Here is a 26,573-nt window from a genome sequence, read left to right as displayed (position 1 = left end):
TTTGTTGTTTGAAATTCAAATAACAATGAATCAATTTGAAGGACAGGAATCAGTTTACTGACCTGGTGTTGAGATGACTGCCTCTTCATTTCAGGATGAAAATATCACAGCATCAGCACAGGCCAGGACCACAGAGATAATAAGGTGGTGACTGTATAACAGGTTGTGTCTGAACCACAGGAACTTCAAAACATGTACATGGCTGGACACCCTGCCAGGATGCAGTAATGGGGCTGGGCATGTGTCCATGAAAAAGACTCCCCAGTTGGTTTTAAAATGTGGCCTTCAGTATAGAAATAAATTACCAGCATTTAGGAGTCAGTCAAGAGATTGCAATTCCTAAAAGCCTACCTACTCATTTCTTTGATTCAGTACATATTAACCAAATGCCTACTTTGTTCAAGTCCATACCTGGCAATGGCATTATTCCATTAAATGTCAAACAAGGAAATGCTACGTTTTCCTTATTTCACTTCAGTCTGCCTGTGACTGAATCCAAATTGAATCATTTACATACTTAAAAGAACTTTTCTTGGCTGGGCACGGTGGCTCATGCCTGTTATCCCAGCACTGTGGGAAGCTGAGGCAGGTGGGTCATCTGAGGTCAGGTGCTCAAGACCAGCCTGACCAACATGCTGAAACCCTGACTCTATGAAAAGTACAAAAAATTAGTCAGGTGTGGTGGAGGGTGCCAAGTAGCCTCCCAGCTACTTGGGAGGCTGAGGCAGGAGAATCACCTAAACCCAGAAGGCAGAGGTTGCAGTAAGCCAAGATCGCGCCATTATACTCCAACCTAGGCAACAGAACAAAGACTCCAGTTCAAAAAAAAAAAAAAACTTATGAAATTTATTTCTAGTAGATGTTTTACACATCATATTGGAGTTCTTAAATGATAGTGTATTAGTCCGTTTTCACACTGCTACAAAGAACTAGCTGAGACTGAATATAAAGAAAAGAAGTTTAATAGACTTACAGTTCCACATGGCTGGGGAGGCCTCAGGAAACATAATCATGGCAGAAGGGGAAGCAGGCATGTCTTACATGGCAGCAGATGAGTGTGTGTGTAAAGGAGGAATTGTCAAACCCTTATAAAGCCATCAGATCTCCTCAGAACTCACTATCCCAAGAACAGCATGGGGACAACTGCCCCCATGATCCAATCACCTCCCATCAGGTCCTTCCCTTGATACATGGGGATTACAATTCAAGATGAGATTTGGGTGGGACACAGAGCCAAACCATATCAAATAGCGATCAATAAAAACCAACTGCACAACAAAAGACACTCTTAATAAAAAACAAATGAAAAATTAAAAAGCTCATAAACCTGTTTTAAATAATCCATTTGTATTGGGTCTTACTAAGACAACTACTACTAGTAACTTACCAAGCAACTACTGTGTCATGTACTTTTCACACATTCTTTAAATTAAAAACTCTCTACTAACCCTTTCAGTTCAGTATTATCCTTGTTTTACAGATGAAGAAAAGCCAAAGAAAAGTTACATAACTGGCAGGTTTCTCTGGCTCCCCGCTGGCACCACTGGTCACCGACTGCACGGACAGGGAGGCGGCTGTAACACATCATCCCGTTGATATCCAGGGAACTCAGGCACTTATTTCCATGTCTAGAAAACTGCAAACTAAGCTCTTTGAAGCATCAGCAAACCTTGCTAAGTGACACATGAATGCCATTTGAATACATATTCTAATTTTTCAAGTAGAAAGGACAAACTGCCTCATCAGTAACATCCAAGGGACCTGAGAACAGACATTCAGTTGAACGTCAGCCATTAAAGGAAAATGGTCAAAGAGAACAATGGCACATGTGAAGGGAACACATTAATAGGACAAAATGTATTTGGCAAGTTTCTAAGAAGTATTTTACCATTTTTATGCTCACTGCTAAAAGCTGTCCACTGTAGAATGGACACATATTGCTACACACAGCTGCTCTACAGTGGACAGCTTTTAGTATGAGCATAAAAATGGCTTTATGTACTCATATTCTCTGTGTAGCCATACCACACGTTGCTACACAGAGAACATGAGTACATATAACCATTACATATACATACCTGTATGTATAATAGTTACATATACATATGTATAGTATATACTTCTATATATACATATATTGAATCCTTGGAATTATCACACTTAAGGAATCAGCAAAGAGGACTCAATAAAAAAGACTAGAATAGAACTAGAAGAGAAGCCAAGGGAGAATTTCAAGAAGAGTACTCAACAGGGCCAAATGCACAGAAGTCAAATAGAAAGAAGGTCAAGAAATGCCCAATGGATTTGGCAACCAGAGTCACTGGTAACCTTCAAAAGAACAATTTCAGTAGATTGTTAAGAGCAAAAGCCAGTTTACAGTAAGTTAAGACAAGAAAGGGAGGTATAGAAAAATTTCCAACATTCCATTAATCTATCCCAACATGTACAGAGTGATCCCTGTGTGTTTGTTGGCAGCTGACTCTAAAGAGAAGGCTAGAAATAAGGCTTTTTAATTTTTCCCAAGTACTATGAGCTCTGTTGGCCTACTAAATATTCAGTGCTGTGATTCATTCATTTGTGCTCTGCATATATAATATAGTACAAGCTGTTAATGATATTAAAAAAAGAAACCCTCACAGTGGTACAAGCAATCCATGATTATACCCACTAGGTTTCTTCTCCACTCAGAGTTACTCATTCCCTGAAGCTGAAGATTGAGGCTCTGATATCATTTGGACATTTCTGCTGCATCAAATGGTATCTTCTCAAAATGAAAGTCCTTCCACTTTGAGTACAGTGTCTGAACTCCAGTTGCAATATCCTCCACCACAAAACTTTCAATTTTTATAACTGGAATCTCAAATGTCTTGTACTTCACATGGATTCCCCAGTCATGGCTGCAGTCCTGTCGGGCACAGAATATCTTCGCTCTTTTATAAAAATTTGAAAACTGTATTGGTTTAGGATGTGGTCTACTCACAAAGCATTCCTTAAACGCATCTCCAAGCACAGTGTAATGGGATTCCTACAGAGGAAGGGATGGAATAACACACAAAAGAGAACATTAGAACCAGTACATAACTGTGATTTAAAAAAAGAAAAAAAAAAAAAAGGAACTCCACAATAATCTGAGATGAAGAACAGGTGGGTCTCGCTTATTTTACAATTGGAGGGAAAAAATATATAGATTCACCTAAGTCCAGAGGAGGATCCATGCACCTGACTTGACTCTACAGGCTGGGTGGGGTTGCAAGTGAGGATACCGGGTACCTCATGAAGAGGAGGATTTAAGAAGTTTCCAGGTAACCCAACTTCTAAAGGTAGATGCTCTTTATTCAAAAACAAAAGCAGTGTTTGTTGAAAATCTGTGAAGCTCAAGTTCACCACACCAGTGACCCTGGCAGACACAATCCAAAGGATACAGGGAAAAACAACCAAGGTCAAGACACAAATGAAGAAGGTCAGGGACTAATGTGTCCACAGGCCTCACCTAGAGTCAACTTTAGAGTAAACAGCTCAGAAACCAAATGCAGATCCAACATACTAGTCCCTCAGGAAAACATGGTCTAACAGGGTCATTTTTAATAGAATAATCACCCAAATTGGAGCTGAAAGGACCTTTTGCAGATAAAGAAGTAGACTCAGAAAAGCAAGGGAACTTAGGAATATGACCCCTAATATGCTTCTTGTCCAAAGAGCTGGGCTGATGAGAGATTTCTGCTTTCTGAAGAGGAACACCCTGAAGTAATAACTCCTCATGTAAGCCAGCCCGGCCCCTCCACCGTGCCCTCCATGCAAGAGAGTTATACCCTACCTTTCTCTTTGAAGATCTTTCTAACCCTTTCTCTGAAAGTTTTAAGAAAAAAACATAAGGCTGCAATAGAAGGCTAACCTGCAGATATCATGTTTTACAAATAAGGAGGTATTTTGTTTTCATTATAAAGGTGATCCATAGTCCAAAGGGAATGTTTGAAAAACATAAAATAGAAGGAAAAGAGAAAAAAATCATGGAATCTCACCACTAAAATATTAATACATTTTGATATAGTTCCCCTGCTCTTTGTTTTTCTGTAGAAAGATAAGTTTTTTGTTTGACTTTTTCTTTTGATAGTGGCAATGGCGGTATTTGCTGCTATTGTTTCACACAGCTATAAAGTAGCATCTTTACAATTTTGAGTTCTTGTTATTTTTTCCAAATCACCATTAGTTTGTAAGCAGCTTTTATACTGAACTTCATAGTCATTTTTTAAAAATAAACTTTACTTTGGAATGATTTTAGATTAAAGAAAAATTGCAAAGATACCCCAGAAAATTTCTGCATACCTTTACCCAGTTTCTCCAAGTGCTACTATCTGATATAACACAGTACATTTGTCAAAAACCAAGAAATTAACGTCAGTACATTACTATTATCTAAACTACAGATTTTACCACTCTTTCTTTACTAGTATCTTTTATCTGTTCCAGGATCTAATCCAGGATTTAGCATGACCTTTTTTGTTTTTTTCCTGAGACAATCTTGCTCTGTCACCCAGGCTGGAGTGCAGTGGTGCAATCTCAGCTCACTGCAACCTCTGCCTCCTGGATTCAAGTGATTCTCCTGCTTCAGCCTCCCGAGTAGCTGGGATTAGAGGCACCCACCACCATGTCCGGCTAATTTTTGTATTTTTAGTAGAAGCGGACTTTTGCCATGTTGGCCAGGCTGGACCTTAGGTGATCTGCCTGCCTCAGCCTTTCAAGGTGCTAGGATTATAGGTGTGAGCCACCACGCCCAACCTAACCATTGTTTTTAATGGCTGTATGATATTTAAGTAAGTGGCTGTACGACATTTTTTTTAAACTATTTTTTTCTTTTTTTGAGCCAGGGTCTTACCGCTGTTGTCCAGGCTAGAGTGCAGTGGTGCAGTCACAGCTCACTGCAGCCTTGATCTCCCAGGCTCAAACAATCAGTTCACCTCAGTCTCCTGAGCAGCTGGAACTACAGACGCATGCTACCAAGCCCAACTAATTTTTTTTTAGAGATGGGGTCTATGTGGCCCAGGCTGGCACTTGAACTCCTGGACTCAAGCGATCTTCCCACCTCGGCCTCCCAAAGTACTGGGATTACTGGTGTGAGCCACCATGCCTGGCCAAAAACGATTTATTATTGAACATTTAAGATTTCTTTTTCACTTCTTAACTTTTTAAAAAATACATAGATCATGGCCATAATAACAATGGAAATAGTAGTTTCACTATAAATATTTCATCAACAGACAGTAAGCTTTAGCTAGTGCTAAAACATAACCAGGTATTCTTTATAAAAAGGCAGCTTACCTCTATCACTCTTATGTCAGCTGTGTAACATGCGAAGGCTTTGCACTTTCTGCAAAGCAGCTTTTTATTTTCCTTATCAGGTACAGGTTTTGTTTTTTCTTGACTATCTCTGATCAATTTTTCATCAATCTGTATATGCAGAATCTAATGCAAAAAGAAAGAACTCAAATGTAATTTGAGTATTAAATGTATAGAAATAGGCAGAGATATATACATACATATACATGTACACACATATACAATCATTCACATACAACTTCCATGAACATATGGTACCTGACTTTGTAAAGTTGCAGATTTTATTGCTTTTCCTAACTTAATATTAATCAATGCTTAATTGTGGCCTTTCAATTTCTTCATCAAAAATGCTCATAAAATCATTAAAGATGTCCACAGACTAAGCAAAACTTGAAAAACCAAAACCTGTACCAGATATACAATATGTGCTGTTTCAGGAGTAATTATATCCATTTTCAGGCACAAACGCAATGAGTGATCCAGCAGGCAGAAGAGCCCCTGATACAGTTTGACTGTGTCCTTACCCAAATCTTAACTTGAATTGTATCTTCCAGAATTCCTACATGTTGTGGGAGATAATTTATCCTGGGGGAGATAATTTAATCATGGGGGCCAGTCTTCCCTATGCTATTCTGATAGTGAATAAGTCTCACAAGATCTGATGGGTTTATCAGGGGTTTCTGCTTTTGTTCTTCCTCCGCATTTTCTCTTGCCACTGCCACATACGAAGTGCCTTTAGACTCCCACCATGATTCTGAGGCCTCCCCAGCCATGTGGAACTGTAAGCCCAATTAAACCTCTCTTTTTCCCCTCCTAATCTCAGGTATGTCTTTATCAGCAGCATGAAAACAGACTAACACAGCCCCCAACATCTAAAATATTTTTCTCTCTCACCTTCAGCAACAGGGAATGTTGTTGTATATGTATAGAACAATTGTATTCTAATTCAAAATCTAGGCCTTGGCTAAGAATATGGTCCAACTTAGAACCATGGACATGATATAAAACTCTTCATACTAATAAACAGAAAGATCTGAAACTGAATGAAAAAAAAAGACAATCGGGCCAGGCGCGGTGGCTCAAGCCTGTAATCCCAGCACTTTGGGAGGCCGAGGCGGGTGGATCACGAGGTCAAGAGATCGAGACCATCCTGGTCAACATGGTGAAACCCCGTCTCTACTAAAAATACAAAAAATTAGCTGGGCATGGTGGCGCGTGCCTGTAATCCCAGCTACTCAGGAGGCTGAGGCAGGAGAATTGCCTGAACCCAGGAGACGGAGGTTGCGGTGAGCCGAGATCGCGCCATTGCACTCCAGCCTGGGTAACAAGAGCAAAACTCCGTCTCAAAAAAAAAAAAAAAAGAAAAGAAAAAAAAGAAAAAAAAAGACAATCAATAGATGCCAACACTGAGATGAGAAAGATTTCAAAGCACCTGATAAAGATGCTTTGATGGGCAATTACAAACACTTTTGAAACATAAAAAGAAAACATATAGGCTCAAGCAATGAAATGAAAGACAGAAAGTTTAGAACAGAAAGATATGATAACCAAATAAAAAGTTCAATGGATGGGCTTTCCATAGAATGGAAGGGACAAAGAAAAGAGTCCGTGAACTGAAAGAACAACAGAAACCACCCAATCTGAACAACAACAAAAATACATCGGAAAAAAAAAAAAAAGCAGAGTCTCAAGGACCCACAGGACTGCAAAACATGTGTCATGGCACTGGAGTTCTACAAGGAGAGAAGAGAGAGCAGGGCTTAAAAGGTATTCAAAGAAGTAACAGCCAAACATAACCCAAATTTAACAAGCTACATCAACCAAGATTCAAGAAGCTGAACAAGCTCCAAAGAGGATAACCTCTCCAAAAATCACTGAGATTATAATTAAACTTATGAAAACTGAAGAGGAAAATCTTGAAAACAGCCAGGAAAAAAAAAATGACACCTTACCCACAGTGGGAAATCAGTCTGAATAACAGGGATTTGTGATCAGAAACAATGGAGGCCACCTGGAAGTTGTACAATATTTTTTAGATGCCAAAAGAAAAGAACAGTCACCCCAGAACCCTAGACTCAGCAAAATGCCACCTTCAAAAATAAAGGAGAAATGAAGACATTCTCAGATGAAGGAACACTAAGAATTTGTCATCAGCAGACTTACCCTAAAAGAATTGTTAAAGGAAACTTTATAAACAGGGGAAATGATAAAAAGAACCCTGAAACATCATGAAGGAAGAAAAAACACGCTGATTTCCTCCATGTCTTCTATGGAAGATTCTGTCCGTCCCACTGGTTTATGGTGGTGCCTCTCCCCATGAGATCATGCTTTCAAGTGTCCCAGATGGGGCCAGACAGCCTAGGTGCAAAGAGTGTCCCTGTCACTTAGCACTATGATTTTGGGCAAGTGCCTCTGTTTCTTTATATACAAAATGGTATAATAGCATCTGCTTCATAGACTGTCAGGAGATAACATGAGTTTATGACTGCTCAGGCCTGCCCGGCACAGGGCAAATGCCCACCAGCGTTGCCTCTGTCTGTTAGGCTAGTCTTATGCTAAGAGCCACGAAAATGTTAATGGGGTGGCTTGTAGTTTTGTATTGATAAGCCAATCTCCATTCATTAGGGATTGCCTTATCAATACTAAGCTACTAGCCACCCCCATTTTTATTTTTCGAGAAATATCATAGCTATTTTTGTCTATTTATTATTTTATATAAACTCTGGAAACATTTTATCAAGTTAAGAGTATCACTTGTGCTTTCAGTATGGGTTGTGGTAAGTGAATAAGCTAATTTGGGGTGAATGCACATGTTTAAAATATTCATGCCATTCAAGAGCATGGCATTTCTTTTCTTTTGTCTTAATATACTTCTACATCTCCCAGTAAAATTTTTGTATTTGTCCTCATTTCTGCTTCAAACTTTTCTGATTAGGCTGTTAGATGTAATGGTTAAACAGATGGGCTCTACCAACTCCACCATGAACTAGCTGTGTGATCTACTGGCACTGAAGCTATTCAAATCTCAGTTTCCTGCCTATAAAATGTCATAGGAGGCACTACTGTATGGATTGCCATAAAGCCTGTCGATGTAAGGAAAGCGTTTGCAGAGACTGGAGAGTCAGTGTGCTACATGCGTGAACTGCAGTTATTATTGTCACTGTGAATGGAAATCTCCTCCCAATTATATCTGTTAATTTATTATTGATCATACATAGAGAACTTACTGATCTCCATACCACTTCAAATTCAAATTTGCTTTACATAAAAAAATTTAGAGGTTTTTTTTTGTTTTTTTTTGTTTTTTTTTTTTTTTTTTTTGAGACAGAGTCTCACACTGTCACCCAGGCTGGAGTGCAGTGTCACAGTCTCAGCTCACTGCAACCTCCGCCTCCTGAGTTCAAGTGATTCTCCTGCCTTAGCCTCCAAGTAACTGGGATTACAGGCAGGTGCCACCACATCCAGCTAATTTTTGTATTTTTAGTAAAGATAGGGTTTCACCATGTTGGGCAGGCTGGTCTTGAGCTTCTTACTTCAGGTTATCCACCCACCTCAGCCTCCCAAAGTGCTGGGATTACAGGTGTAAGCCACTGTGCCTGGCTTCCTGGTTTTTTTTTTTTTTTTTTTTTTTTTGAGACAGATTCTCACTATGTTGCCCTGGCTGGACTTGAACTCTTGGGCTTAAATTATCCTCCCACGTAGCTGGGGCTATGGTCGGAGCCATCATGCCCAGCTAGACCTAGAATGTTTTGATTTAAAAAAACAAATATACTGGGTGGGCACCACAGCTCACACCTGTAATCCCAGCCTGTAATCCCAGCACTTTGGGAGGCTGAGACGGGCATATCACTTGAGGACAGAGTTCAAGACCAGCCTGGGTAACATAGCAAAACCCCATCTCTACTAAAAATACGAAAATTAGTGGTGCGTGGTGGCACATACCTGTAGTCCTAGCTACTTGGGAGGCTGAGTACAGTGAGCCAAGATTGTGCCACTGCACTCCAGCCTGGGTGACGAAGTGAGACCCTGACTCAAAAATATAAATAAGAAATAAATTTTTTAAAAGGTAAAAACCAAATATAATTTCCCCTTCCCCACTTCTTGGCCCCACCCCACCTGAAATTATCTTCATTGTTTTTGTAAAAATAAAGAGTGTTCAGGCCTCCTATTTTTAAATCCAATTTTTTGCTGTTGTAAAATTGTTACATTATATATATTTATCCCATTATTTCTTTTGGATAAATTTCTAGAATTAAAATCCCTGGGTTATATGATACACATTTTCCTAGGAGAAATTTTCTTTATTTCTTTTTTCATATATGGTTCTAATCACTACTTAAGGCAGAATAAAGGTCAGCAAGAAAGAAGGTAAAAATATAACTTTGCCTTTCAGGCATCCAACTTTTTAAAAAATTCACTTATAATGGTATTCAATTATAATACAGAAATTCAATTAAATACTAATAATCTCAAATATTTTAAATGTCACTCTAGACAATGGATATAAATCCTAACAAGTTAAAACTATTACTGCTATACTTAAATCTAAGTAAAAATCAATAACTGGGTACAGAGGCTCAACCAGTCATAAGTTAAGTCTATGGCATAATGACCCCCACCCATTCAACCTGTGGCTAAAAAAGAAGCCTAGCTCCACACGCTGAGGTGGAGAAAAGCAAAACTATCTCAATTATGTGTAGTTATGGGTATACATGTTAGAAGTTCTTTGTTCAAAATGAACTTTCTTTCACCCCATCTTTGTTCTCTGCTCCATGAGGAAAGAAAGGCAGCTTCCTCATTTTGATTTCAAATAAACCTTCACAACCACAACTGTCATACCCTTCATCCCTTATTCCTCCAGAATGAAACATCAGATCCCGAAGTGTCTATCCTGAAGTGTCCAACATCTACATGTTAAGATGGCTGCAGAGTGACCAGAGAATTCCAGGATGGGGGGTGGGGAGTGCTCTAGTGACCGCAGACCACACGCAGACAATGGACGGCGCAGCCAGGGAGCTGGGGAAGAAAGCAGTCTCCTGGTATCCTCTGCTCATCCGTCTCCCTTTCCTGTTCTTGCATATTGCCCTAAACAGCCCCAAGCTTTTGCTCTCTCTTCTGCAGAGTTCCTTCCTTCCATTAAAACCCATATACAGGCACCAGGATGCTCAAACCCAAACCCCAAACTCTGGAGAGAGAGATTTAAGGAAGAGACGAAAAAGAGCTGTTTCTTCCAGTATTAGGATGTAGTCCTTGAGATCAACTGTCAACTAGAGAAATCCCAGCTCAATGTGCCTTTTAGATCTGAAAACATAACTCCAGATATTAGCACTATTAATATAATTTAACCTCACTGGCACTTAAAAACAGAATAAATTTGATATTCACTAGAGGACAAAACTAAGTAGAAACTTTTTGTTCTACTATAACACCCTAAGCAATATGATAAAAGGTACCAACCATGCTCACACTCCTTGATAGCTATTTGTGGTCAGATGCTGAAAGAATAACACAGACTTACCTTTTCCTTAAATACTGCTTCATCCCATTTCTGAAGGCATAAAATGGAGTCATTCATCATTTTTTCTTTGTACATGTTTATGTTCTCTTTTTCAATTACAGCAGCACTACTAGTGAGAAGGAAGCACTTGCTACCTCTTGCTCTTCCTCTGCCTATCAGAAAATAAATATTTTAGTTGGTGTTTATGACTTTAAAAGTTCTGATATAATCTGAAAATAGGTAAACAAATAGATAGAGGTACTCCTAAAATTAACTTTGGTTCACTGAATCCCACTTCTCAGGAAAGCTGAGTTGTTAAAGAGTAAACTCATGAGGCAGGAGGATTGCTCGAGTCCAGGAGTGCAAAGCTGCAGTAAGCTAGGATTATGCCACTGCACTCAGCCCGAATGACAGAGGGAGACCCATCTCAAAAAAAAAAAAAAAGAGTAGACTCAAATGCAAGTGTGCACCTGCATGTTAGGTATGTGGAAAAACTAGGAGCCCACCTTAGGCTGGTTTTCTCAGGGTCTCAACAATGCAGAGTGATTAGACAGCCATACTGTCAGAAACACTGCTTTAAAGATACCTACATGACCCCCCAGTATAACACTGTGATGGCTCTGAGATGAGTAATAAGCAGACCCTCCTTCAAGAGCCTGCTAGACAATGGGGAAATAAGATCTGTTCGGAATCAGCAAAACATACATGGAAAATTATAAGTGCTATTACAAGGATAAAGGGTTATAGGCTTTCTATATTCAAAAGAGAGATAACTGCCAGCTGGGTCAAGCGATATGGAGGCAGAGGAAGAGGTAAAATGAAGAGTAGCAGTTCCTTCAACAAGCAATAAATTGAGGAAGTCAGGTTGGCAGAAGCGGATAATGAGCAGAAAGGAAGAACGGGAGGTAAAGTTGGAAAGAAATGGGTGCTGGATTTTGGAAACTCTTTAGCATCAAGTAAATTGGGGAACCACTGGCATTTCAATACAAGGAAGTGACATGATCAGAGCTGTTTTTCAGGAAAAGTAATATGGTAGTTGTTCTTATGGAAATTGGAAAAAGAAAAGGAAAAAGGAGAGAAGACTAATTAGGAGACCAGTCTAGTCCAGGTGGGGCAGAAGAACTCTGGAGCATCCCTTCTTGAATACAGGGAGCCCACGAGCCCACCAGCACCACCATGAAAGGTCTACATCTTGACTGGCAAAGCTTCGATCCAAGTTGAAATTATTCTTCCATAAATATATCAGTCAAGGCCAGGCAAGTTAGCAGTATCATTGTAAATAAGAAGCAAAGTAGGGTTTATGTTAGTGAACAAAACTGTAGCCACCTTGAGGGTCAATGATACCAAAGCACACTGTGCCACTGGTCACATGCTCAACCATAGCTTGGTAAAGGCCAGAATGACAGATACACTTATAAATAAGTCCAAACAGAAGCCACATAGGAATGGCCTCAAAGCTTCTCTTACCTCTAGTTTGGATCATTTTGATGACATTACCCACATACTCATACAGGATGACAAGATTGCACTGAGCAATGTCAATGCCTTCATCAGCAACTGAGGTGGCAATCAGAATATTGTGATCTCCATGGGCTTTAAATGAATCCAATATACACTTCTGTGCTGGCAGAGTCATTCCTATGTCAAAGTAAGAGGGCATTATACAACTCACCAAAGAGGGAACTTTCCCCTTGAAAAAACAGCTACTAATTACGGAATGCTTATTACATGCCAAGTACTGTCATTAGTACTTTATATCCATGATCTCACAACACACCTAAGCAGTGGGGTCTGTTCCTATGCCTGTTTCAGAGAGGACATTTGGGGTGGCATCTAACAGCTTAGACTCTGCCACAAGACTGAGTTCAAATCCCAGCTCTATATGTATCTCAGTATGGCTTTAGCCATATTTTCCAAGAAATAGACTTTTTTGCAGAAAGATCAACAGCCTATTGTAACACCTTTACATGTGTATAATTTACAGCTGACAAAACATTTTCACATCTTCTCGCTCGCCAGAGTATCATAAAGCCCTATAGGTCAACAGGTGTTATGATTCCCCTTAACTATGAGGGCCGTGCCAGGTAGGGTGGCTCACGCCTATCATCATAATACTTTCAGAGGCTAAAGCAGGTGGATCACTTGAGTCTAGGACTTCAAAGTCAGCCTGGTTAATACAGGGATAACTCATCTCTACAAAAAATTTAAAAATTAGCTGGGCATTGTGGCACATGCCTGTAGGCCCAGCTACTCAGGAGGCCGAAGTAAGAGAATCAGCTGAGCCAGGAAAGTTGAAGCTGCAGTGAGCCATGACGGCACTACTGCACTCCAGCCTGGGCAACGGAGTGAGACCCTATCTCAAAAAAAAAAAAAAAAAAAAAAAAAAAGACACAAATGAGAAGCTGGAGGTTCCAGAAGTGAGGTAAACTGGCAGGCTAGCTATCAGCACCGCTGGGCCTTGACCGTCAGTTTAAGACCCTAATAGTGTGCACTGTTGGGGTGTCTGCCTCCCCATACACAAACTGTTTTCTAAGAATCATTTTCTACCACACCCACCCATAATACAGTTGTATTATGTTTCTCTATGAAAGAGGCAACGCTATCTGCTCACTAATCCTGTTTCTTTCTCCTGCTGGGCATACACGGCTGAATTATACTTCTCAATCTAAATTGTCATTAATGGCATGTAGACAGAGGTCATGTATGTCTCCTCCAAACCTGACCCCTAAAAATTGTCCATGTTCTTGTTTCTTCTCATCAATGGACTAGATAAGGTCACAGTGGAGGATTTGGAGACCCCTGTGATGACACAGCCATACCAAGGAAGGAACCTGGGTCCCTAAAATAAGTGGAAGTACATGGAGCAGGGCCCCCATCCCTACCTATCTACACTCGGGAGTGTAAGTGAGCAGAGCCCCATCCCTACTTATCTACACCTGTGAGTGTGAGCTGTTAACTTTTATTCTGTCCTGCCCCTGCCCCTGCCCCTGAGATCGTGGGGGTTGTCTGTTAGAGCAATTAGATTATCCTGATTTATACACAGCCTGCTCCTGGCTGCAGCTACTGCACTGAAATAAGCATTTGAACCATGTTGGTGGGCCAATTCAATTCTCCCTCTTGGAAATTGAGGTTTGGAGACAGGTAGTAAATCAGGAAGATGGGGGGCAGTCACGAATGCAGAAGCAGAGAGAGCAATCTGTGAAGGGAAAAGTATGAAACAGACGAGCAGGATTCCAACAGTTGTCCAGTCCCAGTTCAATTGTCCATGAAGCCTGACTGCACTTCCAGGATGTGGCTTCTATGGTAGACCCAATTATACTTGTAGCAGCCACACCCCCTTCAGCTTAGACTTCCCTAAGTGGGTTTCTGTTAACTGGGAAAAGAAAGGATCTTGACTAAGACAGCCACATACTGCCTTCTAATATCCTGTGACAGTGGAGGCTAAACTGAAACTGTCAGAATACAGTGTGAAGTTCAGATGTGATAATCACCCAGTTTGTGTGATCATGGCAAACACCCAAAATGGTGGCTCCAAAATATGCACACTTCAAACTTTGTGGATCCTGAAGACATCTGCATTTATCTGTTAGTAGAATCACCTGCTCTCCACTCGCTGTTCACAGGACAGACCCACCACAGGCAGGTAGGGGAAGGTAACGCGCCATTGCCTAGCTGGCAGTAGGCTCGGAGTTTGTGAAAAAAGATCCCTTGCAGTTTTTTTAATTATTTATCATTCAAAGTCATGAAAATTCAGAAAGTTGCTTAAAAATCAATCCCTAAACATTATTTTGATTTTACTTTTGAGCTTTCTTTATCCAGAATACTTTTTTTTTAAGATACGTACTTTCTATCTTTTTGAATCCATGTATTCTCAGGAAAATTAAAACCAAACAAATTATGAACATTGTGGACCTTTACATAAACGTTCTGGATGTGAATAATAGCTAACATGTAACATATATTGAGCACTCAGCACATGCCAGGCATTGTTCAAAACCAGGAGTTGGCAAACTTTTTCCATCAAGAACTGGGTATATAGTAAATACTTCAGGCTTTGTGGGCCATGCTGTTGTAACTACTCAACATTGCCATTATAGTGTGAAAGCACCCACAAGACTATCCATACATGAATGGTCATGACTATGTTCCCCCAAAAATGTATTTCATAGACAATGAAGTTTGAATTTCAAAAACCTTTCACATGGCATGAAATATTCTTTTGATTTTTTTTTCAAACAAAAATGATTCTTACTTAGCTCAAGAGTCATTCATAAGCAGGCAGTGAGTCAGAGTTTGCTACTGATATTAACCCTCTCAGCTAGGTACTCTGAGCTAGACTCTGCCGCAAGACTGTGTATTATTTTTCCATTTGACAGGTGAAGATAGTAAGCCATGAAGAGGTTAGATAACCTGCTTCTTCACAAAATAGGAAATTAAGAAATGGAAATTTGGAGATATACAAATTCAACAAACAACTTTTGCTTGTTTACCTGAAGCTTTTTGTAAAAGTTCACAATTTTTCTAGCTTAACTGTGAAAGAAAGAGGATCAGACCAGGAGAAAATTCAGCTAAAATCATCTAATTACTGGTAAATCAAGTTTAACCCATTGGATAAAAGCTGTAGAGGTCACACTGATAAAGTGGGTGAAGAAAATACTTCAGAGGTCTCCACCTCAGAGTTAACAGAATTTATAAAAGCTCCAATGGCTGGGCGGGGTGGTTCACACTTGTAATCCCGGCATTTTGAGAGGCCGAGGTGGCAGATCACTTCAGGCCAGGAGTTCAAGTCCAGCCTGGCCAACATGGCAAAATCCTGTCTCTACTAAAAATACAAAAATTAGCTGGGCATGGTGGCATGCACCTGTAATCCCAGCTACTTGGAAGGCTAAGACACGAGAATCGCTTGAACCTGGGAGGTTGCAGTGAGCTGTTTGTGCCACTACACTCTGGCCTAGAAAACAGGGCAAGACTCTGTCTCAAAAATAAAAATTAAAAAATAATAAAAGTTCCCATTTTTTCCTAATATATTTCCAGCCTAAATCTTAAGATATATTTTGCTAAGGTCAAAACATTTTCTTTTCTTTTTTTTTTTTTTTTTTTTGAAATGGAGCTTCACTCTTGTTGCCCAGGCTGGAGTGCAATGGCGTGATTTCAGCTCGCTGCATTCTCCGCCTCAAGAGTTCTAGTGATTCTCCTGCCTCAGCCTCCCTAGTAGCTGGGATTACATGCACCTGCCACCACACCCAGCTAATTTTTTGTCTTTTTAGTAGACATGGGGTTTTACTATGTTGGCCAGGCTGGTCTCTAATGTCTGATCTCAGGCGATCCACCTGCCTCAGCCTCCTAAAGTGCTGGGATTACAGGAATGAGCCACCGCACTCAGCTAACCATTTCTTTTCACCATCATCATCCACTAAACAATGAGCATCTCTAGAACAGACATCACATGTGATTAATTTCTTAATTTATTCATCTATTCAGTCAAACATATGTTCAGCAATTATGGCTTGTCAGGTAAAAAATAATGATTAAAAAGTCCATTTTTATCCACAAGGAGCTCATATTTTGTGGGAGAAAAACATAAATAGGAAGCTATAATTGAGTGTGATGAGCACAGCAAGGATGCTATGGGAATGTGGAGGAAGGCTATCTCTACCAGTGTTTGGAGGTTGGGGAGGGCTACGTGGCAGAAGCACAAAGCCTGAGACAGCATAAGTTATAAAATAAATGTTGTTGAATGAATGGATGAATCCAACAACAAACCAATCAGAAAATATTTCCTGAGTGTTTATTTGTGGGGAAATAACAAAGTTTGAAAACCAAGTGGTACTCATGCTGGAGTCAGATCACAGAGAACTTTGAATCCCAACCATGAGAATATGGTGTTAGACTTCATTTGCTGAGCCACTTTTTAAGATCTGAATCTACTTTTCATATTTATGAAGTTTAAAAATTACATGAAGGGAAAGTGTGAGGGTGGTAACTGAGGGCTGACAGGGTGGGTATGGGAGGGTGCTTATTATAAACAATGCTAAGTAGGAAGACTTGTCACCGCCAGTCACTGAGGGGTGGGGGGCACAGCTGTGAGAAGGTCAGGATGAGGGCAGGCCACCTAGGATCCTCCCAGATAATAACACAGGCAGACTTTTATCCTTTGACCACTCTAGCTAGATTTCAGAATTGTCTGCTTGGACTTTTTAAAATTGTAAAATATATAATACACACAAAAGCTATGCATATCTACTGCTTGAAGAGCAACAATAAAACAGAAACAGACATTTCTATTTCCAGTTAATCTACTGGTTAAGAATTTGAGCAGGATAATAATATGCTCAAGCAGGACTTAAAAAACAACCTTGGCTTTGTCTGCAGGACATATGAGAGGAGGCAACATCTACAAGGAAAGAGACTGGAGTGGTTTTAGGCGTTTGAGCACTGTGATGGCTTTTTGATGCATTAACTTGGCTAGGCCAAACAACAGTTCCCGGTAATTCATAAGGTACTGCTCCAAAGAGATTTTACCGAAAGGATTCAAATCCCTAATCAGTTGACTTTAAGTCAAATCAAAAGAGAGTTCATTATATGTGGGCCTGGTCTAATCAGGCAAGCCTTTTAAATGATAGCTTAGGCCTTCTCAGCTCAGAGACTCCAAACAGCTCATGCCTGTGGGCTTCCAGTTTGTTCCTGATAGTCCCTCCCTAACTACCTGCTCTACAGACTTCAGACTTGCTTTGCAAGCCCAATTGTGTAAGGCAACTCCTTCCAAGAAATCTCTGTATGTGTGCATGTGTGGATACATATACATAAACATTCGCCTCCCATATATATGTTTAATCACCTACTGCTTTTGGTTCTCTGGTTACAAGCATTAAAACAGAATTTGAAATACACACACACACACACACACACACACACACTCTTTTTCTCTTAAATACATAAGTCACTAAATCTAATTCACTATATATAAATACCTGTGTTCTGATTTGTTTTGCTACGTCCAGTCAATATGCCAGGTTTTAGAAAACTGAGTTTGGAATTTCCTTCAATCCAATTTTTTAAAGCCTGAAAATGAAAAGCAATTATCAGTTGGACACTCCTTATAAATCATTTGTATTAATTCAGTATTGAAATACATGCAAAAAGAAAAAAACTTAAAGTTAGTATACATGCAATTTTCCGACTGACAAACCTGAGAAAAAAAGCACTTTGGAATGGAACTGTATGTAATAATTAACTATAATGGCATGGATCTCTGTGACCTGATATGGTTTAATCTCTGACATTTTTAAGAGAAAAAAGCAAAGTTCAAGATAGTGGCTATGTAGAATTAATAAGTGAGTTTGGCATGACTGTAGGACATAAGATCAATATATATAAATCAATTGACTTCTACATACTAGCAACAAACTACTGGAATTTCAAAAGTTTTTAAGTGCTGGACACAGTGGCTCATACTTATAATCTCAGCATTTTGGGAGGCCGAAGCAGAAGAGGCACTTGAGCCCAGGAGTTCAAGAGACAACAAAACCCCATCTCTACTAAAAATACAAAAATTAGCTGGGCATGGTGGCATGCACCTGTTGTCCCAGGTACTGAGGAAGCTGAGGCCAGAGAATCTCTTGAACTCGGAAGGCGGAGGTTGCAGTGAGCTGAGGTCATGCCACTGCACACCAGCCTGGGTGACAGAGCAAGACTCCGTCTGAAAAATAAATAAGTAAGAGCTGGGCGCGGTGGTGTACACCTGCAGTCCCAGCTACTGGGGAAGCTGAGACGGGAGAATCACCTGAGCCAGGGAGGCTGAGGCTGCAAGTGAGCTGTGATCTCACTAGTATACTCCAACCTAAGCATTGAGTGAGATCCTGTCTCAAAAAAAAAAAAAAAAAAAAAAAAAAAAAAAAACTTTTAAAGTACCATTTATAATAGCATCAAAAAATTAATACCTAGGTATAAGTCTAACAAAATACGTGCAGAATCTGCTGAAAATGACAAAACACTGATAAACCAAAGAACATGTGGTCATTCACCTCTAAGGTAGCCCTTAATGATCTCCACCTTCTGTATTCAGATCCTCACATAATCCCCTCCCCTGAGTGTGAAGGGGACTTCCTGACTTGCTTCTAATGAATAAAATACAACAGATGCAATGTGGCATCATTTCCAAGATGAAGTTATGACTGTGGCTTCCAAATTAGATACCCTCTCTCAATCTCTGGGATCATTCACTCTAGGGGAAGCCAACTGCCTGTCTGTGAGGTAGACCTATGCAGAGGCCCACATGAGTGAACTCAGAGGCCCGTCCGCCAACAGCGGTATTAGAGGAGTTTGGAAGTAACCTCCCCCAGTCAAGCCTTGAGTCAAGCCATGGCCAACACCTTCACTGCAGCCTCGTGAGAGATCTTCAGCCAGAAGCACCCAGTTAAACTGTTTCCAGATTCATGGCTCATAGATATTGTTAGATAATGAATGTTCGTTGTTTCTAGACACTAAGTTTTGGGGTAATTGTTCCTCAGCAATATATAACTAATATAGAAGCCATATGTAAATAAAGAGATAAACTATGGTCATGGATTTGAACACTCAATATCGTCAAGATGTCATTTCTCCCCAGTTTTATCTTTATGTATTTTTTTAAAATATTTTTTCAAGACCAAGTCTCACTCTATCACCCAGGCTGGAGTGCAGTGGTGCAATCTCAACTCACCACACCCTTCGCCTCCCAGGGTCAAGCAATTCTCCTGCCTCAGCCTTCCAAATATCTGGGATTACAGCGGCAAGCCACCACGCCAGGCTAATTTTTGTATTTTTATTAGAGACAGGGTTTCATGTTGGTTCCATGTTGGCCAGGTTGGTCTCAAACGCCTGACTTCAAGTGATCCGCCCATGGTGGCCTCCCAAAGTGCTTGGATCACAAGCATTTGAGCTACCACATCTGGCCTCAATTTATGTTCAGATTCAATAAAATCCCAGTAGACCTTTTCATAGATGTGGACAAGCTGACTCTAAAATGTATATGGAAAGGCAAAGGAATGTAGCTAAAAACAACCTTTAAAAAAAAAATTAAGAGGACTCACATCACACCATTTCAAGACTTACTATCAAGCTACAGTAATCAAAATGCATGGAATGGGTGAAGAGATATATGCATGGATCAATAAAATAGGGAATCCAGAAACAGATCTATGCAAATAGAGTCAATTGATGTTTTCAGAAGTTACAAAGGCAATTCAATGAATAAAGGATAGTCTTGTCCACATACAGAACTGGAACAACTGGATGTCCACATACAAAAAGGAAAAAGCAAAAAAAGAAAGCATTTCAACCAGTACCTCACAACTTATACAAAATTAATTTAAAATTGACTGCAGACCCAAATGTAAAATGTAAAACTGTAACTTTCTAGATGATAACATAGTTAGAATCTTTGCAGCCTTAGGTAAACAAAAGATTTTTAGAGATAGTATCACAGGCAAAAACCCATAAAAGAAAAAATTGATATACTGGACTTTGTCAAAACTTAAAACTTTCAATCTGCAAAAGACAGTAAAGAGAATAAAAGACAAGCCACAGACCAGAAGAAAATATTTGCAAATCACATTTCTGACAGAGGATTTCTTTTGTCAGACTATAAAAAGAATTCTCAAAAACTCAGTAAGATGATAAACCAATTTTTAAATGGGCAAAAGATCTGAACAGACACCTAACCAAAGCAGATACAGATAGCTGATAAGCGTAAGACAGATGTTCAGTCATATTCATCATTCATGAAATGCAAATTAAAAATATAGTATCATTACCTACCCATAAAATGACTAATATTTAAAGTAAAAAAAGGAAGACGTGCTTGCTCTGTAAGTATCAAGACTTATCATTAGAATGCTTAACACAGTGACAACATGAAGCCAGGTCCCACAACTTTGGGAGGCCAAGGTGGGAGGATTATGTGAGGCCAGGAATTCAAGACCAGTCTGGGCAACATAGCAAGACCCCATCTCTACAAAAATAAAATAAATAAATTAGCTGGGCATGGTGGCACATGTCTATAGTCCCAGGCATGGTGGGAGAGGGGGCTGATGTGGGAGAATCGCTTGAGTTTGAGAGGTTGAGGCTGCAGTGAGCCATGATTGCGCCACTGCATTCCAGCCTAGGTGACAGAGTGAGACCATGTCTCTAAATGAAGAAGAAAAAAAAAAGACAATGAGGCATTAGAATATTCGTGTAAGGATAAACAAAAAATCAGAACCAAACAGAGAACCCCAAAACAGACCCACACATACACAGAGTTTGATTATAAAGAGAAAAATGGCTTTTTTTTTTTTTTTTTAAAGACACAGGGTCCACCTCTGTTGCTCAGGCTGAAGTGCAGAAGTACACTGTCATAATCACTGCAACCTCAGGCAATCCTCCACCTTTAGCTTCCCAAGTAACTGGAGCTACATATAGGTGCACACCACCACACCTAACTAATTCTTCTTTTTTAAGAAATGAGGTCTCACTATGTTGCCCAAGCTGGTCTTGAACTCTTGGCCCCAAGCAATTCTCCTGCCTTGACTTCCCAAACTTCTGCTATGACAGGCGTGAGCCACCATACCCAGCCCAATCTTTGCAATGCATAGTGCTGGGTTCATTTGTCATCTACAAGGAGAAAGAAAGCTTACATCCACAAGTGCTCTGGTTTTCACAAAGAGAATTGTTATTGTCTCTGGGTTTAAGTGGTACTCTTCTTGTAAGATGAAGCAGAGGTCTTCGAGTTTAGGGTTCTCATTGCTGGGATCCCTGGAAACACTTTCTAGTTCCTGCAGCTTTTCTGCAAATGGGAAACATTTTATAAATGGCTTATCAATTCTAAAACTTTAGAACACACTGTGCCCTTTAGCTATCGTTCAGTTAATCTGTAAATCTTTGACCAGAATTTTATGAGTAATAACCACTAATTCAAATTGGCACAACCTTTTAAGAGGCAATTTGGCAGTATCTATCAAAACATAATACACACACATCCTTTGATCCAATAATTCTACATCTAAGAATTTGAGACACACAGTTATATTTAGAAAATTATGGAAGAGATCTCTAAGGATTTCACTGTACCATTGTGTAGGATATAAAAGAAAAACAGAAAACCTAAGTGCCCAAATAGGGAAACAGTTCAATAGACCATGGGCTATGCATCTGAGGTGAATACAATGTGGCTGTTAAAATTAATAAGGGAGCTATGTAAATGATATATATGATATCGAAAATACTTTAATGTTAAAAAAAATCAAGGCAAAGACAGTATGTTCAGTATGCTCCCATCTTCAAAAATATATATAGTTAGGCTGGGTGCAGTGGCTCACGCCTGTAATCCCAGCACTTTGGGAGGCCAAGGCAGACGGATCACCTGAGGTCAGGGATTCAGGACCAGCCTGGTCAACATGGTGAAACCCCATCTCTACTTAAAATACAAAAATGAGCCGGGCATGGTGGCGGGCACCTGTAATCCCAACTCCTCAGGAGGATGAGACAGGAGAATCACTTGAACCTGGGAGGCAGAAGTTGGAGGAAGCCAAGATCTTGCCACTGCACTCCAACCTAAGAAAGTGATACTCTGTCTCTCAAAAAAAAAAAAAAAAAAAAGAAAGAAAAAAATACATGTATAGTTACAAAGCAGGGGTGTGCTACAGCCAGATTATACCAGATTATAGGACTATGGGAATCAATTGTTGTAGTTTGTTTTTTGTTGTTGTTGTTTTTTTGAGATGGAGTCTCCTGTCTCCCAGGCTGGAGTGCAGTGGCACAATCTTGGCTCACTGCAACCTCTGCCTCCTGAGTTCAAGCAATTCTCCTGCCTCAGCCTCCCAAGTAACTGGGGATTACAGGTACGTGACACCACACCTGGCTAATTTTTTGTATTTTTAGTAGAGATGGGGTTTCACCATGTTTCCCAGGCTGGTCTTGAACTCCTGACCTCAAATGACCCACCCACCTCAGCCTACCAAAGCGCTAGCACTACAGGTGTGAGCCACCATGCCCAGTCAATTGTTAAATTTTATTACTTTTTACAGTGATCTACACTTCTGAGGTTAGTTACATCTATTGTATTTGTATGGTAGAAATACTATAAAATGATGTGCTGCTCATCTCTTTTTAACACTAGTCCAATGACATCATGTTGGTAGCTTGAAATTCACTATAGTGGAAGCAGTTATACCACGGCAATCAAGAAAACACCAAAAATCAGTGCTTGACTGACTAACTGACACAACAACTCACTCTATCACCCACGCTGGAGTGCAGTGGTGCGATCTCAGCTCACTGCAACCTCTGCTTCCTAGGCTCAGGTGATCCTCCCACCTCAACCTCCTAAGTAGCTGGGACCACAGGAGCATACCACTACGCTCAGCTAGTTTTTGTATTTTTTGTAGAGATGGGGTTTTGCCATGCTGCCCAAACTGATCTCCAGCTCCTGAGCTCAAGCAATCCACCCACCTCAGCCTCCCAAAGTGTCACAGTTACAGTCTAGACTTAGGAACATAATCAAAAAATAATGCAGATTAAATTTAGCTATTACATTGTGAATAGCACAAAATACTCAGGAAATACTCTCTCAGTTTTTAAAAAACTATTATACAATTCAGCAAAAAATTACTTGCATCATTGGCAAACGGGTTAAATTCCAACATACGCCTTTGTTTTTTCATTTTCATCTTCTAGCATTAATGAAAATATGTACAAACAACCATATCAGAAAGAATCATACTTCTGGCTGGGTAGAGTGGCTCACATCTGTAATCCCTGCACTTTGGGAGGCTGAGGCGGGTAGATCACGAGGTCAGGAGTTTGAAACTAGCCTGCCAAGATGATGAAACCCAGTCCCTACTAAAAATACAAAACTCAGCTGGGCGCAGCAGCGGGCACCTGTCATCCCAGCTACTCAGGAGACTGAGACAGGAGAATCACTTGAATCCAGGAGGCAGTGAGCTGAGATTGCAGTGAGCTGAGATCATGCCACTGTACTCTAGCCTGGGCAACAGAGCAAGGCCGTCTCAAAAAAAAAAAAAAAAAAAGAACTATACTTCTTTGTCGTTGCAACCCTTGGTTGGCCATGGATACAAAAATTCTGCAAAAACCACCAAAAGCATTCTATGAGAGTCAACTGGCTATGTGGAATTTACAATAAAGAATACTATATTTTTGTTATTTGTAAATTGTGCACTGTATACATCTTCTATATCAATAAAATAATAAGCTTATGTACACACACACACACACACACACACACACACACACACACACATATATATAAATAAATACATACATTTTTTCTCCAGTGGGTTGTTAAATGTTTACCAGCACAGCACTGGTTACACATATGGAGAATAAATACTTATAGGCCAAGAAAACCCAAAATTATTAGCAGTAATTACCTTTGGGGAAAGAATTCAAAACAGGGAGAGGGAAAACTTTTTTTTTGTTTCCTATCTATTTTTTTAATCATATTCGGGCAGTGAGATAACGTGCCATTTTGGGTTTCTCTTCATATAAAAGTATATGTAGGCTAAGTGCAGCGGCTCATGCCTATTAATCCCAGCACTTTGGGAGGCCAAGGCAGGTGGATCACTTGAGGTCAGGAGTTAGAGGCCAATCTGGCCCACATGGCAAAACCCCGTCTCTACTAAAAATACAAAAATTAGCCGGGTGTGCTGGCACACACCTGCAGTCCCGGCTACTTGGGAGGCTGAGACACAAGAATTGCCTGCGTCTGGGAAGCAGAGGTTGCAGTGAGCCATGATTGAGCCACTGCACTCAACCCTGGGCAACAGAGCAAGAGTCCATCTCCAAAAAAATAAAAAACTCAAGTATATGTAAATTATAGTCTTCTTAATATCATTAAAACACTTTTTCTTATTTTTTAAAATTACTAAAAAAGAACGTTAAACCAAAAGAATGCTACTGTCTATGAACCATATGGGAAACACCCTTTGCGAATCCCATTGTTTTTTCCTTCTTCTAAATAGGGAAAAGTATAAGCAACAGAATCTTTCCATAGGTACTAGATTTCACTGAAGCTAAACAGTCCTACCATCTACACCTTCCTACATCAGGACAACTCCCTAAGCATTCCCAAGTTTATGTATATTAAATATAATACATGTTTGTATTGCCAATCCAGTCACCAGACCCCAGCAGCTTCCTCCTCCGAAACCACCACCCACCTTCAAATCTCTGAGTAAGATCTTGTTCAGTCTCATCGAATCCTGCTGCCCGGACATTGCTGAAGAAGTCTTTCAAGTAATGCAGAGCGTCCTTCATTCGTGCGTCCTCACTAATAATGAGGGCATCATTATATTTCTGTTGAAAGCAAAAACTGTCTCAATATGCTTCCAATGTCTACCACATTCACTGTACTTAAGTTCAATTCATTGTATTTAAAGAATTAGTTTTAAGGAAACTTTTCAAATCTATTCCAACTTAGTTTTTTTTAAAGATGAATGGCTTCTAACAGTTCTGTAACAAAACATTTGAGCCAAATACTGTTTAAAAAAAACTCAATTAGCTGGTTACATTAATTATAATCACTTTGGATTCTTGAATTCTACCTAAGAAAAACTACATGAAAAATACATATCAAAATTAAAAAAAAATAATGAAAGTACATCAATTTCCACACCAACCTGCCTCATAATTCCAACATTTCACTTGATTTCTATATACATCTCAAGCCATCACCAAATTGCCATTGCACCTTCAAAATGATGGCCCTGACCACCTCCATTAACTGTTCCACTAAACTAATTAAAATTCTACAAATGCATGCTGACTGAATGCATTTTAAAATATTCTCAATGTCTGGATAAGCAGAGCTGATGGCTGTCACTGTAGTTCCTTAACTTCTTGGTTAGCCAGAGAACCTGAATTTCTGAGCATGGGGCATCACCAAAGGTGAAGAAATGTATGCTTCAGAACATGGTAACAGAACCCCCTTGCTGAACTTTAAAGATGGCTGTCACTGGACTGGTCACGTTTCTGGAATAATGTTCTCTAACCATCACCCAATTTTTTTCGAACCATGACAGTTAATGCTAGAGGCATGACATAGATTCTAAGCCTTTGTTTCAGTCCTATTGCCTCCAGGGTGAAATTTCAGAAGGCTAACCGAGATGATGCTGAATGGGGCAACTTTTGGAGTTTGCTTCCTAAGAACTTTCTGGAAAGGTTCCTAATCGAGCTCTTGGGGACAGGATGAGAAGTTGATGTCATCTTGGATTCCACAGTGCCACTCCCAGTAGGTGCTGTGACCAGAATACGACTTTCAAAAGGAGGAACATACCCGCAAATGTGAAGTGTACAAAAACAGGGCTTTACAAATCCTGCTCTCTTCCTCTTTGTCTGGCATCTGCAACACCATGCATGCTTTCTGAACTGTAACAATCCATTGTTCATATTTTTGTGTTCCAAATTCCCTATTTTGAATTTTAGATAAATTTTCTGAAAAAAAAAAAAAAAGTTTGTCACTGTATCATATGTTCAGTCATTTAGGGATATAAACAGGCCTCACCCTCTAATTTTCTTTCTTTTTTTTTTTTTTGAGGCAGAGTCTTGCTCTGTTGCCCAGGCTGGAGTGCAATGGCACAATCTTGGCTCACAGCAACCTCTGCCTCGCTGGTTCAAGTGATTCTCCTGCCTCAGGCTGCTGAGTAGCTGAGATTACAGTCATATGCCACCATGCCCAGCTAATTTTTGTATTTTTAGTAGAGGCAGG

At 39.9% G+C, this 26,573-nt stretch overlaps 1 protein-coding gene across 3 annotated transcripts in view; it reads right to left on the bottom strand.

The window, feature by feature from the left end:
- Nucleotides 1–822: 822 nt before the first annotated feature.
- DDX58 (DExD/H-box helicase 58) overlaps nt 823–26,573 on the bottom strand; it is a 65,504-nt gene continuing 39,753 nt past the window's right edge. For all 3 annotated transcript variants that reach the window (XM_032299992.1, XM_032299993.1, XM_032299994.1), the window contains 8 exons: nt 26,142–26,299; nt 25,027–25,162; nt 21,487–21,635; nt 17,803–17,893; nt 12,299–12,469; nt 10,853–11,004; nt 5,317–5,460; nt 823–3,025 (listed from right to left, as the gene is read on the bottom strand). In XM_032299992.1, the coding sequence (XP_032155883.1) occupies nt 2,729–3,025; nt 5,317–5,460; nt 10,853–11,004; nt 12,299–12,469; nt 17,803–17,893; nt 21,487–21,635; nt 25,027–25,162; nt 26,142–26,299 (1,298 nt within the window). In that variant the 3' untranslated portion in view covers nt 823–2,728. The remainder of the gene's footprint in view (nt 3,026–5,316; nt 5,461–10,852; nt 11,005–12,298; nt 12,470–17,802; nt 17,894–21,486; nt 21,636–25,026; nt 25,163–26,141; nt 26,300–26,573) is intronic.

Source organism: Sapajus apella, unplaced genomic scaffold (genome assembly GCF_009761245.1).
Source record: "Sapajus apella isolate SASKATOON/1434 unplaced genomic scaffold, GSC_monkey_1.0 scaffold42, whole genome shotgun sequence".
NCBI lineage: Eukaryota > Metazoa > Chordata > Mammalia > Primates > Cebidae > Sapajus > Sapajus apella.
This window is presented reverse-complemented; position numbering and strand designations above follow the sequence as displayed.